At 43.6% G+C, this 17,163-nt stretch overlaps 1 protein-coding gene across 1 annotated transcript in view; it reads left to right on the forward strand.

Moving 5' to 3' along the window:
* The window catches only part of LOC115139223 (kelch-like protein 29), a 436,865-nt gene that overhangs the window by 281,778 nt on the left and 137,924 nt on the right, over positions 1–17,163 (forward strand). The window contains 1 exon segment of the mRNA XM_029676375.2: positions 7,608–7,764. Within this exon segment, the coding sequence (XP_029532235.2) occupies positions 7,608–7,764 (157 nt within the window).

Consider the following 17,163-nt stretch of genomic DNA (forward strand, 5'->3'; position numbering starts at 1 on the left):
ACTGGCGAGTATTATCCAGGATAAAAAAACTGGCTGGCTGTGCAGAAGGTAAAAGCCGCTAGCAGTGGCTAACAATGACTAAATAGCTTGTAGCTAGTTAGCTGGTTAGCTTCTGGAGGTTCTTGAATGTGTTCTAAAAATTTAAAATAATAGCGATTCCGTATCACATTGAGTGAGGCAGGTTACCGGAAGGTATAATCGAATTAATGTGTCCCCACAAGGTGAGTTGTACAAGAGTGTGTGTGTGTGTTGTTTGCGTGTGCGCGTGCGTGTCGCTAAACATATTTCACATCCTTATCAGTTTGTTTGCTGTCTAAAATATGTTTTGAGCAGGCAGAAAACTATGAGTAGCATTTATTTTGTTACTTGTATAACTTTATGAGCTGGGATGTCTATCCAGCAAATACTTTAGGTCAGAGACTGCATAAACTGTTTGCAATGTGCTCGTAAGCATTTAGTTAGCATTCTCTATGGGATTTTACATGTAGTTGTCATTGCTAACCTTTGGATTACAAAGGCTCAGTGGGGTTTGGAAATAGCGCCCCTTGTGTTCAGTGCCAGTATTACTGAATATCCCAGTATGGCACAAGGTCTGTATGAAGGTATGACTATCTGGATACCACCCAAGCTTAACACACACACGTTCAGCTGTCTAAAGTGAAATCTACAATAGGTTAGCTTCCTGACTTCTTCCCTCCATCCCTCTCTGAACTCTACCTCCATCCCATTATCCTTCCTGACCCCAAACCCATTTCATCAACTCTCCCATCATGCAATCTGCTACCGCATTCAAGAGCAGACTTATTGATTTGGAGGCCCTGGGCAGAGGCCAGACTGTGGAAAGACTTGAAGATTGCTGTCCACCACTGCTCAAATCAAATTTAACCATGCTTGAAAAAATCTGCCAGGAAGAATGGGGAAAAAAATCCCCAAATCCAGATGGGCAAAGTTGATACAGACATACCCAAGGCAACTCAAAGCTGTAATCGCAGCCAAAGGTGCTTTTACAAAGTATTGACTCAGGGCTGTGAATAATTATGTAAAATGTATATTTCTGTATTTCATTTTCAATATGTTTGCAAAAATGTGTTTTCACTTTGTCATTATGGGGTATTGTGTATAGATGGTTGAGATTTTTATTTATTTAATCCATTTTGGATTCAGGCTGTGACACAACAATATGTGGAATAAGTCCAGGGGTATGAATACTTTCTGAAGGCTCTGTACATGTCGACGATGGCAGTATTATCAGCAGCACCTGTCTTTTTACTAAAGAAATGCGTTCCCTTTTTCTCTCTTGAAATTAAATCTTTCTTTCTTTTATTTTCTATGCCCCTCTCATTGCTGCAGCTTAATTTCAATGAAAGTCACGTTTGCAATCATATCGCATGAAACAATTCACGGGATGATGTGAGGCCTTAGGCATTTGACTCTTCTGCATAATGGTGAGTCCGCCACAGGCCCCGTTGACACTCCTGCTCTCCTTATTCCACTAGACTCCAAACCTGCCTGCCGCCGCCACCACCCAACACACACAATCGAAACATCTGGTTCAATATTAATTAATGTGCAGCTTTACATATCTGATCGATTCCATCTCACACACATTTCCTCCCTGCTTAAAGAAGGGTTTATCACCCACTGCTCTTCACAAGAGGTGTGTGTGTGTGTGTGTGTGTGTGTGTGTGTGTGTGTGTGTGTGTGTGTGTGTGTGTGTGTGTGTGTGTGTGTGTGTGTGTGTGTGTGTGTGTGTGTGTGTGTGTGTGTGTGTGTGTGTGTGTGTGTGTGTGTGTGTGGAGATGCTAGATGCTGCCAAAGCACTACTGATAGTATTGATGTGTCAGTAGTACATGCACGTTAACAGCAGACAACTTCAATAAAGACTCAAACACTTGATCTGTGCATAGTCAAAGAAATCTGACAGGCCCGGTATGAGTCAGATAGAAGGCATTGAGATGTCAAAATGTTATCAGATGTCTGCTACTCTAACACAAGAAGAAGAACAAGTCAAAAGAAGAATGAGGGACCATGGGGTAACGGGTATGGTCAGAATGATGAACTCTGCGCCTGTCCAGTTCAGACAGAGGAAAGTGAGATAGTTTAGAATGATATGAATAAGTAGAGTGTAATGGCTTAGGAGCAGGACAGACTCAGAGGTCAACAATTGACCATTTCTCACGATCGATTACTGTCATTGTGCACTTTTGTCATCCGCATCATCATCACATCGACACATCAATCGCAAGTATTCACACCCGTGACTCAATACTTTGTAGAAGCACCTTTGGCTGCTTTGAGTTGTCTTGGGTATGTCTGTATCAGCTTTGCACATCTGGATTTGGGGGATTTTCTCCCATTCTTCCTGGCAGATTTTCTCAAGCTCTGTTAAGTTCTATGGGGAGCAGCAGAGGACAGCAATCTTCATGTCTTTCCACAGACTGGCCTCTGCCTGGCCTCTGCCTGGGGCCTCCAAATCAATAAGTCTGCCCCTGAACGCGGTAGCAGATTGCATGATGGGAGAGTTGATGAAATGGGTTTGGGGTCAGGAAGGATAATGGGATGGAGGTAGAGTTCAGAGAGGGAAGCTAGCCTATTGTATATTTCACTGTGAACAGCTGACAATGTGAGTGTGTTAGACTTGGGAGGTATCCAGATGATCATACCTTCATACAGACCTTGTGCCATACCAGGATATTCAGTAATACTGGCACTGAACACAAGGGGCACTATTTTCAAACCCCACTGAGCCTTTGTAATCCAAAGGTTAGCAATGACAACTACATGTAAAATCCCATAGAGAATGCTAACTAAATGCTAACGAGCACATTGCAAACAGTTCATGCAGTTTCTGACCTAAAGTATTTGCTGGACAGACATCCCAGCTCATAAAGTTATACAAGTAACAAAATAAATGCCACTCATAGTTTGCTGCCTGCTCAAACAAATATTAGACAGTAAGACTCTTGATCCATGAGGGAGATTCTGTGCTGTTACCAAGCAAAGCCTGATTTTGGAAGAAGCTAACCACTTAGTTAGATGGGTAACTAGCTACTAAATTAGCAAACCAAATGCGTAACTGCAGAGAATTTAGCATATTTTAGACAGTTAACTTAACAGATATCTAGCTGGCAAACATTTAGTTGTGAATTCCATACTGTAACTAGATCACATGGCGTGCTGCACAACAGTGAGTGACTCACACAACTCCGGTCTCTCTTCATTGTGTGCTTGTACACAAACACCATGTGACTGGGGACTACCAGTTAGCTTCACAATAAAAATGTGAAAGGTGAAATGAAGAATGTGATCATCTTTATCTCCTAACGGATTGTACAAGTTAACTGCGGGTATTTTCTTAAAAAGGATCTACAAATATTCAAATGTACTAAAAAACTTCAACAAAAAAAATTCAACGCTATTGATGGTATTGAAAAAACATCCCATGGCTCTTTCCAAATATCCCAGTGTATGTATGGTATACCACCCTAGCCTAGTATTTGTATGCATCGTGTGGTGTGTATGTGTGGGTCAAGGAAGGCTGGTGACCAGGTCTTTTCTATTAACTCAGAAGGCAGGCTGGGCTGAGGTGAGCCGGAGAATCAGAGTGTACTCTAGCCTCTCTGACCTTTTCTGTGGAGGCTTATGCTGATGCTAGTGTGTGTGATGTGTGTGATGTGTGCGATGTGTGTGATGTGTGTGTGTGTGTGTGTGTGTGTGTGTGTGTGTGTGTGTGTGTGTGTGTGTGTGTGTGTGTGTGTGTGTGTGTGTGTGTGTGTGTGTGTGTGTGTGTGTGTGTGTGTGTGTGTGTGTGTGTGTGTGTGTGTGTGTGTGTTGTCGTAGGGTCTGATGGTGGTTGACCCAGGGTTTCCATTAGGCTTTTGCTGTTCTGATAATGTCTCTCACTGTGGTAGAAAGAAAAAAGAAGATCTTATTGGATTTATGATGTATGTTCACAGCAGATTGAGGTGGCTCTATGTTTGGATAATGATGTAATGATGGCTCTATGTTTGGATGATGGTGGCTCTATGTTTGGATGATGATGGCTCTACGTTTGGATGATGGTGGCTCTATGGTTGGATGATGATGGCTCTACGTGTGGATGATGATGGCTCTACGTTTGGATGATGGTGGCTCTATGTTTGGATGATGGTGGCTCTACGCTTGGATGATGATGGCTGTATGTTTGGATGATAATGGCTCTACGTTTGGATGATGATGGCACTATGTTTGGATGATGATGGCTCTACGTTTGGATGATGATGGCTCTACGTTTGGATGATGGTGGCTCTATGTTTGGATGATGATGGCTCTACGTTTGGATGATGATGGCTCTATGTTTGGATGATGATGGCTCTACGTTTGGATGATGGTGGCTCTACGTTTGGATGATGATGACTCTACGTTTGGATAATGATGGCTCTATGTTTGGATGATGATGGCTCTACGTTTGGATGATGATGGCTCTACGTTTGGATGATGATGGCTCTACGTTTGGATGATGATGGCTCTACGTTTGGATGATGGTGGCTCTATGTTTGGATGATGATGGCTCTATGTTTGGATGATGATGGCTCTATGTTTGGATGATGATGGCTCTACATTTGGATGATGATGGCTCTACATTTGGATTCCGCAAAGGGGAATGTTTTTATTCTACTCTACCTTTTGTAAAGCAAATTATGCTTCATGTTTAATAACAGCTAGACTCTGATTATGTGGCTACACAATTTTAATAAGCGCCTATGTTCAAAACCATACCAACTTTTAATTGCCTTTGATTGCACATTGCAAGGTATAATTGAGAATTTGAGTGAATAGGTCTGTGGGGTGGTACATTAAAAGTAAGGGACCTAGAAAGTGACTAGGATGTGGATTTTGATCCCTGCCTTTATGAGGCTATAATCAGCATCAGTCACCAGTTAGTACACTGTCCTTAACTCCTTTACCTCATTTACATTGATTCACCTTGCTCTTAGGCCCTGTCACATAAGAGTATACGTGTGTGTGCACCGCGTATGTGTGTGCACGAATGTGTGTGTGTATGCACACATCTGTGTCTGTGTGCACATGTGCTACAGAACGACTGATCTGGATTTTTTTTAGGGCCGATACCGATTCAGTGTAATTACATTTGATCATTTGATGACAACATTTCCCAGAGAAAACCATGTAGGCATTAATGAATAATAGATTAAAAAAAATACAAACAATACATTTCACTGTTTTACCAATCTAACTACTACACATAATGGTAATAATTGTATTTGAATGTTTAATATCTTGATAAACTGGGTAAATCAAGAGGGCATAGGCCTAATCACAATACAGGTGAATGCATATTCTATAAGATTGTGTGATTTCAGTGGAGTCTTTAGTGCTACAGATGATAAACAATATGTTGTCCATACATTTGGGATTGATTGTATTAGCCTACGGCAGCCTTATCACTTCTTTCATAAAAAGGTGCGATGTCTCTTTAAAACGTCAAGACTGGCGCAGCCACAGACGTCACTCAAGACAGACATGCAACAGTTTGTCGAAATAGAAAGAACAGTCATTTAACCTAGTGAACGTTTTTGGAGACACCCAGCTTGCTTTACATATTATAACTAATCAAGTTAGTTATAATATTAGCTTCAGTTGTAAACTAGTTTGCAAAGTTAGCTTTCTGTGATTGAATGTAAACCTATTTTGCTAGCTACTTAGCTAGCTAGCCACGGGTATCTTTTGTTTTGTTAAGTGCTGTAGACTGTAGCTATATGAATATTGTTTTGCCGAACAGTAAATGGATTTAATGCAGCATGAGTGGGTAGCTAACAAGATGCAGTCCAGCCAGAGGTCAATCCAGTCGCCGGATTGCGACAGTTTGATACAAGAGGCAAGTGTGCTCGCGTTACATAGCTAGCTACCTGGTGACATGGCTGCCCTGCTAATTTGGTGACATGGCTGCCCTGCTAACTTGGTGACATGGCTGCTCTGCTACCTGGGGACATGGCTGCGCTGCTACCTGGGGACATGGCTGCCCTGCTACCTGGGGACATGGCTGCCCTGTTACCTGGGGACATGGCTGCCCTGCTACCTGGGGACATGGCTGCCCTGCTACTTGGTGACATGGCTGCCCTGCTACCTTGGTGACATGGCTGCCCTGCTAACTTGGTGACATGGCTGCCCTGCTACCTGGGGACATGGCTGCGGTGCTACCTGGGGACATGGCTGCCCTGCTACCTGGGGACATGGCTGCCCTGCTACCTGGGGACATGGCTGCCCTGCTACTTGGTGACATGGCTGCCCTGCTACCTTGGTGACATGGCTGCCCTGCTAACTTGGTGACATGGCTGCCCTGCTACCTGGGGACATGGCTGCGCTGCTACCTGGGGACATGGCTGCCCTGCTACCTGGGGACATGGCTGCCCTGCTACCTGGGGACATGGCTGCGCTGCTACCTGGGGACATGGCTGCCCTGCTACCTGGGGACATGGCTGCCCTGCTAACTTGGGGACATGGCTGCCCTGCTAACTTGGGGACATGGCTGCCCTGCTAACTTGGGGACATGGCTGCCCTGCTAACTTGGGGACATGGCTGCCCTGCTAACTTGGGGACATGGCTGCCCTGCTAACTTGGGGACATGGCTGCCCTGCTAACTTGGGGACATGGCTGCCCTGCTAACTTGGGGACATGGCTGCCCTGCTAACTTGGGGACATGGCTGCCCTGCTAACTTGGGGACATGGCTGCCCTGCTAACTTGGGGACATGGCTGCCCTGCTAACTTGGGGACATGGCTGCCCTGCTAACTTGGGGACATGTGTCACCCTGCTAACTTGGGGACATGGCTGCCCTGCTAACTTGGGGACATGGCTGCCCTGCTAACTTGGGGACATGGCTGCCCTGCTAACTTGGGGACATGGCTGCCCTGCTAACTTGGGGACATGGCTGCCCTGCTAACTTGGGGACATGGCTGCCCTGCTAACTTGGGGACATGGCTGCCCTGCTAACTTGGGGACATGGCTGCCCTGCTAACTTGGGGACATGGCTGCCCTGCTAACTTGGGGACATGGCTGCCCTGCTAACTTAGGGACATGGCTACCCTACTAACTTGGGGACATGGCTGCCCTACTAACTTTGACATGGCTGCCCGTACCATGTTCTCTAGTGTGTGCATATAGATGGGTTAGTGAATCATACAGGACAAGACATCGCTCAAGGCTTTGATTTTAGAACAGAGAAGGAGTTAGTCTAGACCACGCTACGAGAAGCTTTGATTATTTGACATGTGCCAAGTACTTGTCTTCAGATATTAAAATAGTAAACGACGTGATCTTCTGTTTGCAAAACTTGCTGACAAACGAGTCAACATTTTCTTAACTAAAACTATATTCAGCTGTTCCATAAATGTTTCGGTGTAACAGCCCAAGAACAGCCCCATCATCTCTGTATCTCTTGTCTATCAGGCCTGATGTTTGTTTGTATCGTTCTCTAAGCTGTGTTGTTTATCAACTGTCAGTTAAAGGCTGATAGACGGACTTCTTAATCTCTCTCTCGCTGTTATCCAGGTGTCAGAGATGGTTTGGTCCTACTGTTTCGTCATGTTTTTCTCTCCTCTCTCCCAGGTGTCAGGTGGGTCTCCAGGGGAGAGGGAGAGCCAGGCTCCAGGTCTGCTGTTAGCGCCAGGGGTGAAGTGGGGACAGACGCCCATCAACCAGCTCACACCCTGGGAGACGGAAGAACCCCCTGCCAAACAGCAGCACAGAGATAGTGAATCCACAGGTACTGACACGCATGCATACGCAACACATGAATACGCAACGTGCGCACACACAGTCCTATACTGTACTAATCATGGCAATCATAGTCTTTATTGTAATATTTTCCAATTTAAACAAATAATCTATTTGAAGTAACTATTCCCATAGCGTAAATGAGTATGAGAATAAAACAGACAAGAATGCCAGTAATTGGATTAATTTTAGGAGCTGTGGAATTTTAACTCTTATAGTAATTGGTTACGTTTAGGAGCTGTGGAATTTTAACTCTTATAGTAATTGGTTACATTTAGGAGCTGTGGAAGTTTAACTCTTCCACAGTAGTATTGAAGTGAGTATAATAGTATTGAAGTGAACCCAAAATGGCTGTGCCCTGCAGTGGTCAATTTCCCTCTTATGTTGCTCTGCTGGCCTCTGCCTCCCGCTCATGGAGAACAGGTATAATTTAAGAATAATACACAATGGTACAGCCACTGCACTCGTTCCTCTGGAGCCTCTCGTAACACAGGCACACTGAGGCAAACTACACTATGAAAATAATATACTATGAATACAGTATTGAACAATGTATTCAAGAAACACAATAAATATTGTATAGTTCCATAGCAAATATCCAGTTTCCACATTCCTAATACTGTAGTGAGAAAAACAATGAATACTGTATATTCAAGCAATACTCATTATATACAGTACAACACTGTATACATCAACATAATGTAGCAAGCAATGCAACATGTGGTGCAGGGTTCCCCAACTGGTGGTCCACGGGTGGGTTTTATTTGCTCCCACGTTTCCTGAGCAAAACAATCTATTTTTTTAAATGTTTTATTGTTGGACATAAAAGACTGTTAAAAACACTAGGAGATTAGTTTTAAATTATTTACATTTTGTAAATCTGTTCCCAAATATTCCCACGCATAATGGAGAGATGTGATCATATGCAAATTGAGCAAGTTTTTTTGTGTTTTTTTTTGTCAAATATTTTGTCTGTTTGGGCATCTTGTGGTCAATTTGACTTCTACAGATTATTTAGAATTATGTTCAACCATCCGCTCAAGAAAAAATAGTCCGACAGCTGAATTTAGTTGATGATCCCTGATGTAGCTTGTGTTATTACAGCAACACCATGAATAATACTTGAGTAGTGTCCGACGTACTGTGACTTAACATGGAACTCTAATTTGACTAATTATCTGCTAACCATAATTCAGTCTCAGTAAAGATTTAATTTGATCAGTTGATTAATAATTATCCTGTCACAGCTAAGACAATGATTACATAAACACACAGAAGTAATACATTTAATGGAAAATACGTTTTTTATTGCCAGTGCAGCCTTTGCCACTACTAAAAGTAATTCTCATAAACACCTCTAATACTTTTCCAGTGAAAATAAGTTCTGCTCTTCCAATCAAGTTTTATTTGTCACATGCGGCGAATACAACAGGTGTACACTTAACCGTGAAATGCTCGCTTAATAGCCCTTCCCAGGGATGCAGAGTTAAAAAGTAACACAGGGAATAAAATACATTAGAATGGAGCTAAACTCAGCAAAAAAAGAAACGTCCCTTTTTCAGGACCCTGTCATTCAAAGATCATTCGTAAATATCCAAATAACGTCACAGATCTTCATTGTAAAGGGTTTAAACACTGTTTCCCATGCTTGTTCAAAGAACCATGAACAATTAATGAACATGCACCTGTGGAATGGTCGTTAATACACTACCATCTTACAGACGGTAGGCAATTAAGGTCACAGTTATGAACCGTTAGGACACTAAAGAGGCCTTTCTACTGACTCTGAAAATCACCAAAAGAAAGATGCTCAGGGTCCCTGCTCATCTGCGTGAATGTGCCTTGGGCATGGTGCAAGGAGGCATGAGGACTGCAGATTTGGCCAGGGCAATAAATTGCAATGTCCGTATTGTGCGACGCCTAGGACAGTGCTACAGGGAGACAGGACGGACAGCTGATCGTCCTCGCAGTGGCAGACCACGTGTAACAATAGCTGCACAGGATCGGAACATCCGAACATCACACCTACGGGACAGGTACAGGATGGCAACTACAACTGCCTGAGTTACACCCGGGAACGCACAATCCCTCCATCAGTGCTCAGACTGTCCGCAATAGGCTGAGGGAGGGTGGACTGAGGGCTTGTAGGCCTGTTGTAAGGCAGGTCCTCACCAGACATCACCGGCAACAACGTCGCCTATGGGCACAAACCCACCGTTGCTGGACCAGACAGGACTGGCAAAAAGTGCTCTTCACTGACGAGTTGCGGTTTTGTCTCACCAGGGGTGATGGTCGAATTTGCATTTATCGTCAAAGAAATTAGCGTTACACTGGGACCTGTTGGATTTGAGGGTGAGGGCTAGGGCCATCCCCCCACCACACAGAAATGTCCGGGAACTTGCAGGTGCCTTGGTGGAAGAGTAGGGTAACATCTCACAGCGGGAACTTGCAGGTGCCTTGGTGGAAGAGTAGGGTAACATCTCACAGCAAGAACTGGCAAATCTGGTGCAGTCCATGAGGAGGAGATACACTGCAGTACTTAATGCAGTTGGTGGCCACACCAGATACTGACTGTTACTTTTGATTTTGACCCCCACTTTGTTTAGGGACACATTATTCCATTTCTGTTAGTCACGTATCTGTGGAACTTGTTCAGTTTGTCTGTTGTTGAATCTTATGTTCATACAAATATTTACACATGTTAAGTTTGCTGAAAATAAACGCACTTGACAGTGAAAGGACGTTTCTTTTATATACAGTGCATTTGGCAAGTGTTCAGACCCCTTCACTTTTTCTACATTTTGTTACAGCCTTATTCTAAAATTGATTCAATTGTTTTTTCCTCAATAATCTACACACAGTGGTTTGTAGACATTTTTGCTAATTTATAAAGTAAAAACTTAATCGACCTTGCCAAGGCTTTCGACTCTGTCAATCACCATATTCTTATCGGCAGACTCAGTAGCCACGGTTTTTCTGATGACTGCCTTGCCTGGTTCACCAACTGCTTTGCAGACAGAGTTCAGTGTGTCAAATCGGAGGGCATGCTGTCCGGTCCTCTGGCAGTCTCTATGGGGGTGCCACAGGGTTCAATTCTCGGGCCGACTATTTTCTCTGTATATATCAATGATGTTGCTCTTGCTGCGGGCGATTCCCTGATCCACCTCTATGCAGACGACACCATTCTATATACTTCCGGCCCGTCCTTGGACACTGTGCTATCTAACCTCCAAACGAGCTTCAATGCCATACAACACTCCTTCCGTGGCCTCCAACTGCTCTTAAACGCTAGTAAAACCAAATGCATGCTTTTCAACCGTTCGCTGCCTGCACCCGCACGCCTGACTAGCATCACCACCCTGGATGGTTCCGACCTTGAATATGTGGACATCTATAAGTACCTAGGTGTCTGGCTAGACTGTAAACTCTCCTTCCAGACTCATATCAAACAGCTCCAATCGAAAATCAAATCTAGAGTCGGCTTTCTATTCCGCAACAAAGCCTCCGTTCACTCACGCCGCCAAACTTACCCTAGTAAAACTGACAATCCTACCGATCCTCGACTTCGGCGATGTCATCTACAAAATTGCTTCCAACACTCTACTCAGCAAACTGGATGCAGTTTATCACAGTGCCATCCGTTTTGTCACCAAAGCACCTTATACCACCCACCACTGCGACCTGTATGCTCTAGTCGGCTGGCCCTCGCTACATATTCGTCGCCAGACCCACTGGCTCCAGATCATCTACAAGTCCATGCTAGGTAAAGCTCCGCCTTATCTCAGTTCACTGGTCACGATGGCAACACCCACCCGTAGCATGCGCTCCAGCAGGTGTATCTCACTGATCATCCCTAAAGCCAACACCTCATTTGGCCGCCTTTCGTTCCAGTTCTCTGCTGCCTGTGACTAGAACGAATTGCAAAAATCGCTGAAGTTGGAGACTTTTATCTCCCTCACCAACTTCAAACATCTGCTATCTGAGCAGCTAACCGATCGCTGCAGCTGTACATAGTCTATCGCTAAATAGCCCACCCATTTTTACCTACCTCATCCCCATACTGTTTTTATTTATTTACTTTTCTGCTCTTTTGCACACCAATATCTCTACCTGTACATGACCATCTGATCATTTATCACTCCAGTGTTAATCTGCAAAATTGTAATTATTCGCCTACCTCCTCATGCCTTTTGCACACAATGTATATAGACTCCCTTTTTTTTCTACTGTGCTATTGACTTGTTAATTGTTTACTCCATGTGTAACTCTGTGTTGTCTGTTCACACTGCTATGCTTTATCTTGGCCAGGTCGCAGTTGCAAATGAGAACTTGTTCTCAACTAGCCTACCTGGTTAAATAAAGGTGAAAAAAAAAATGAGAAAAAAAAATCATATTTACATACACTACAGTTCAAAGGTTTGGGGTCACTTAGAAATGTCCTTGTTTTTGAAAGAAAAGCAAAAAAAAAAAGTCCATTAAAATAACATCAAATTGATCAGAAATACAGTGTAGACGTTGTTAATGTTGTAAATGACTTATAGCTGGAAATGGCTTATTTTTAATGGAATATCTACATTGACGGATAGAGGCCCATTATCAGCAATCATCACTCCTGTGTTCCAATGGCACGTTGTGTTAGCTAATCCAAGTTTATAATTTTAAAAGGCTAATTGATCACTAGAAAACCCTTTTGCAAATATGTTAGCACAGCTGAAAGCTGTTCTGATTTAAAGAAGCAATAAAACTGGCCTTTAGACTAGTTGATTATCTGGAGCAAAAATGTCTACACTGTATTTCTGATCAATTTGATGTTATTTTAATGGACAAAAGATTTGCTTTTCTTTCAAAAACAAGGACATATCTAAGTGACCCCAAACTTTTGAACGGTAGTGTAAGTGTTCAGACCCTTTACTCAGTACTTTGTTGAAGCACCTTTGGCAGTGATTACAGCCTTGGGTCTTCTCGGGTATGACGCTACAAGCTTGGCACACCTGTAATTGGTGAGTTTCTCACATTGTTCTCTGCAGATCCTCTCAAGCCCTGTCAGGTTGGACATTCAGAGACTTTTCCCGAAGCTGTTCCTGTGTTGTCTTGGCTGTGTGCTTAGGGACTTTGTCCTGTTGGAAAGTGAACCTTTGTCCCGGTCTGAGGTCCTAAGTGCTCTTGAGCAGATTTTTTTATCAAGGTTCTCTGTACTTTGCTCTGTTCTTCGATCCTGACTAGTCTCCCAGTCCCTGCCGCTGAAAAACATCCTCACAGCATGATGCTGCCACCACCATGCTTCACCGTAGGGATGGTATTGGCCAGTTGATGAGCGGTGCCTGGTTTCCTCCAGACATGACGCTCAGCATTTTAGGCAAAAGAGTTCTCTTGGTTTCATCAGACCAGAGAATCTTGTTTCTCATGGTCTGAGTCTTTAGGTGCCTTTTGGCAAACTCCAATCGAGCTGTCATGTGCCTTTTTACTGAGGAGTGGCTTTTGTCTGTCCACTACCATAAATGCCTGATTGGTGGAGAGATGGTTGTCCTTCTGGAAGGTTCTCCCATCTCCACAGAGGAACTCTAGAGCTCTGTCAGTGACCATCGGGTTCTTGGTCACCACCCTGACCAAGGCCCTTTTCCACCGATTTCTCAGTTTGGCCCGGGCGGCCAGCTCTAGGATGAGTCTAGGTGGTTCCAAACTTTTTCCATTAAATCATTTTGGAGGCTACTGTGTTCTTGGGGACCTTCAAATCTGCAGACATTTTTTGGTACCCTTCTCCCGATCTGTGCCTCGACACAATCCTGTCTCGGAGCTCTACGGACAATTCCTTCGACCTCATGGCTTGGTTTTTGCTCTGACATGCACTGTCAACTGTGGGACCTTATATAGACAGGTGGGTTTCTGACCCATATCATGTTCAGTCAATTGAATTTACCACAGGTAAAACATCTCATGGATGATCAATGGAAACAGGATGCACCTAAGCTCAATTTCGAGTGTCATTGCGAAGGGTTTGAATACTTACATAAGGAATTTCTGTTGTTTTTAATAAATGTGCCAAACTTTATGGGGTGTTGTGTGTAGTTTGAGGGAATGGGGTGTTTATGGGGTGTTGTGTGTAGTTTGAGGGAAAAAAAATGTTTAATCAATTTTAGAATAAGGATGTAATGTAGCAAAAGGTGGAGAAGGTGAAGGGGTCTGAATACTTTCTGAATGCACTGTACAGGGAGTACCAGATCGATGTGTGAGGGTATGATGTATTTGAGGTAGATATGGATGTGAAGGCATGGTAAAGTGACTAGGCGTCTGGATGGATAATTAATAAGAGTTAAATAAAGAACTGAATAGCAGCACCACTTGTCTGAGAGTGCCACTACAAAATGAATTTGACCAAAGCTTTGGCACCACTATAAGGCTAGTTTATCCAACTCATCACTGAGGATACTGGCGGTGTAGAGTCAGAGCAGTGCTCTCTGTCCCCTTGTGTGTTCCCCAGGGAGTATAGAGGTGGCTATATAGAGGTGGCTGAATGGTCCATGGAGCCCTGTGGTATTAGTATTGTATTTAGATGACGGAGGCTTTGCACCCAGCCACAAGCACGGAGTGACACACAAAAGCTCCTACCACGGAGTGAGATGTCACCCATACAGAATGCTGCTGCATATGACAATCAGTCAGGGCTTTTATTGCCCAAAAGCTCAATGGTGTGCAGGCTTTTTGTCCAATCCTGTTCAAACACACCAGTCAGCTTTTATTTATTTTTATTTATAAATAAATTACAATGGGGTGTGTTCGAGAAGGGCTGGAGGAAAAGCCTGCACACCCAGTAGCTCTCCTGGACTCTCCAGGATGAGTGTTGGCCACCCTGCACCATTACAATTACAACCAAATACTTTCTTTCTAAAATTTCATTCAATGAACTAGGGATCATATGGCTAAGGTGGGCGAGGTAGCTAACTAAGATGTTTATCTATTTGTAAGGTTAAAATATTCCGTGTTCAGGGGTGATCTTGACAGAATAGGGGTTACTTGTCAAAGAGTACATATTATCTTAATTTTTAACTGTTAGAATACCATGGCCACTATTTAATAGAGGAGAATCCTATCCAATTTTGAGCGCTTGAGACTGTTTTACAACCGGAGTATGCAGCGTGTCGGCCAATTGCGGTTATACACGGGTGCTGGTGGAAAGTTATTTTAGGACATCGGTCATGACAATGACATTCATTCATGCTAATGGCTAAATAGACTGAACAAAAATGTCTAAGATTTTAGACTTTGTTACATTTAATATAAGGCCATAATGAATTTATTTAAATTGACTAATTTCCTATCTGGATTTGACGTGACTGGGAATACAGTGACATCTCCTTCACATAGAGTTCATCAGGCTGTTGACTATGGAATGTTGTCCCACTCCCCTTCAATGGTTGTGTGAAGTTGCTGGATATTGATGGGAACTGGGACACGCTGTCGATCCAGAGCATCCCAAACATGCTCAATGGTTGATATGTCTGAGTATGCAGGCCAAGGAAGTATTGGGACATATGGCCGTGCATTATCATGCTGAAAATTGCCGTAGATAAAATGCAATTGTGTTCGTTGTTTGTAATTTATGCCTGCCCATACCATAAGCCCACCGCCACCATGGGGCATTCAGTTCTCAACGTTGACATCAGCAAACTGCTCACCCACACAATGCCTTGCACGTGCTCTGCGTTTGTGAGGACTATTGGACTTAGTGCCAAATTCTCTAAAACGACGTTGGTAGAGAAATTAACATGACATTTATTGGCAACAGATCTGGTAGACATTCCTGCTGTCAGCATGCTAATTGCACAGTCCCTCAAATCTTGAGACCTCTGTGGCATTGTTCTGTGACACAACTGCACATTTTAGTGGCCTTTTGTCCCCAAGTTAATAAGTCATCATTTTAGTCGAAGTATGATTTATTTGGACTTGAACAGGGAAATCCTTTGTATTATTCCGCATCTATGCCGAGTGTTTACTGATAATAAATGGCTATACATATCTTGTGAGGGCTGGCTTTAGTTCATTTGGAACCACCTATAAAACATTTACATGTCTGGGCTCATTACTTCCCATTTACAACCTGGTGCTACTGCTGTTAGTAATGCACCTCGTTCGATCTGGAGCTGTTGGATGGGCTGACAGTGAAGCGGTGAGTAAGAAAATAGCTAATATCATTCTGATGGACAACTGACGTTCACTTGTCTACAGTAAGCAGCCTGGCAACGCACATCTTAGCCGAACGACTTATCAGGTGCTCACTTCATGGTTAACGTCAACTAGCTAACATTACCTGAATAGCTAGCTGGTGACCTCAAAAGTAGATGAAGATGTGGATAGGTGAAACATCAACACCTCTGGGATACATAGTAGTTATGCACGGCAGCGCTACTATAACGTTAGCAGCAAGAGTAGGCCTATGGGTCACTAACAAGTTTGGCTGGCTGGCTAGCTATAGTATAGGTAACACTGCAGTGAAGTAAATCCATATAAAGCAGTCAAGTTCATATATATATACAGTGGGGAGAACAAGTATTTGATACACTGCTGATTTTGCAGGTTTTCCTACTTACAAAGCATGTAGAGGTCTGTAATTTTTATCACAGGTACACGTCAACTGTGAAAGACGAAATCTAAAACAAAAATCCAGAAAATCACACTATGATTTTTAAGTAATTCATTTGAATTTTATTGCATGACATAAGTATTTGATCACCTACCAACCAGTAAGAATTCCGGCTCTCACAGACCTGTTAGTTTTTCTTTAAGAAGCCCTCCCGTTCTCCACTTATTACCTGTATTAACTGCACCTGTTTGAACTCGTTACCTGTATAAAACCCACCTGTCCACACACTCAATCAAACAGACTCCAACCTCTCCACAATGGCCAAGACCAGAGAGCTGTGTAAAGACATCAGGGATAAAATTGTAGACCTGCACAAGGATGGGATGGGCTACAGGACAATAGGCAAGCAGCTTGGTGAGAAGGCAATAACTGTTGGTGCAATTATTAGAAAATGGAAGAAGTTCAAGATGACGGTCAATCACCCTCGGTCTGGGGCTCCATGCAAGATCTCACCTCGTGGGGCATCAATGATCATGAGGAAGGTGAGGGATCAGCCCAGAACTACCCGGCAGGACCTGGTCAATGACCTGAAGAGAGCTGGGACCACAGTCTCAAAGAAAACCATTAGTAACACACTACGCTGTAGTGGATTAAAATCCTGCAGCGCACGCAAGGTCCCCCTGCTCAGGCCAGTGCATGTCCAGGCCCGTCTAAAGTTTGCCAGTGACCATCTGGATGATCCAGAGGAGGAATGGGAGAAGGTCATGTGGTCTGATGAGAGACAAATAGAGCTTTTTGGTCTAAACTCCA

The sequence above is a fragment of the Oncorhynchus nerka genome, linkage group LG13 (assembly GCF_034236695.1).
Source record: "Oncorhynchus nerka isolate Pitt River linkage group LG13, Oner_Uvic_2.0, whole genome shotgun sequence".
NCBI lineage: Eukaryota > Metazoa > Chordata > Actinopteri > Salmoniformes > Salmonidae > Oncorhynchus > Oncorhynchus nerka.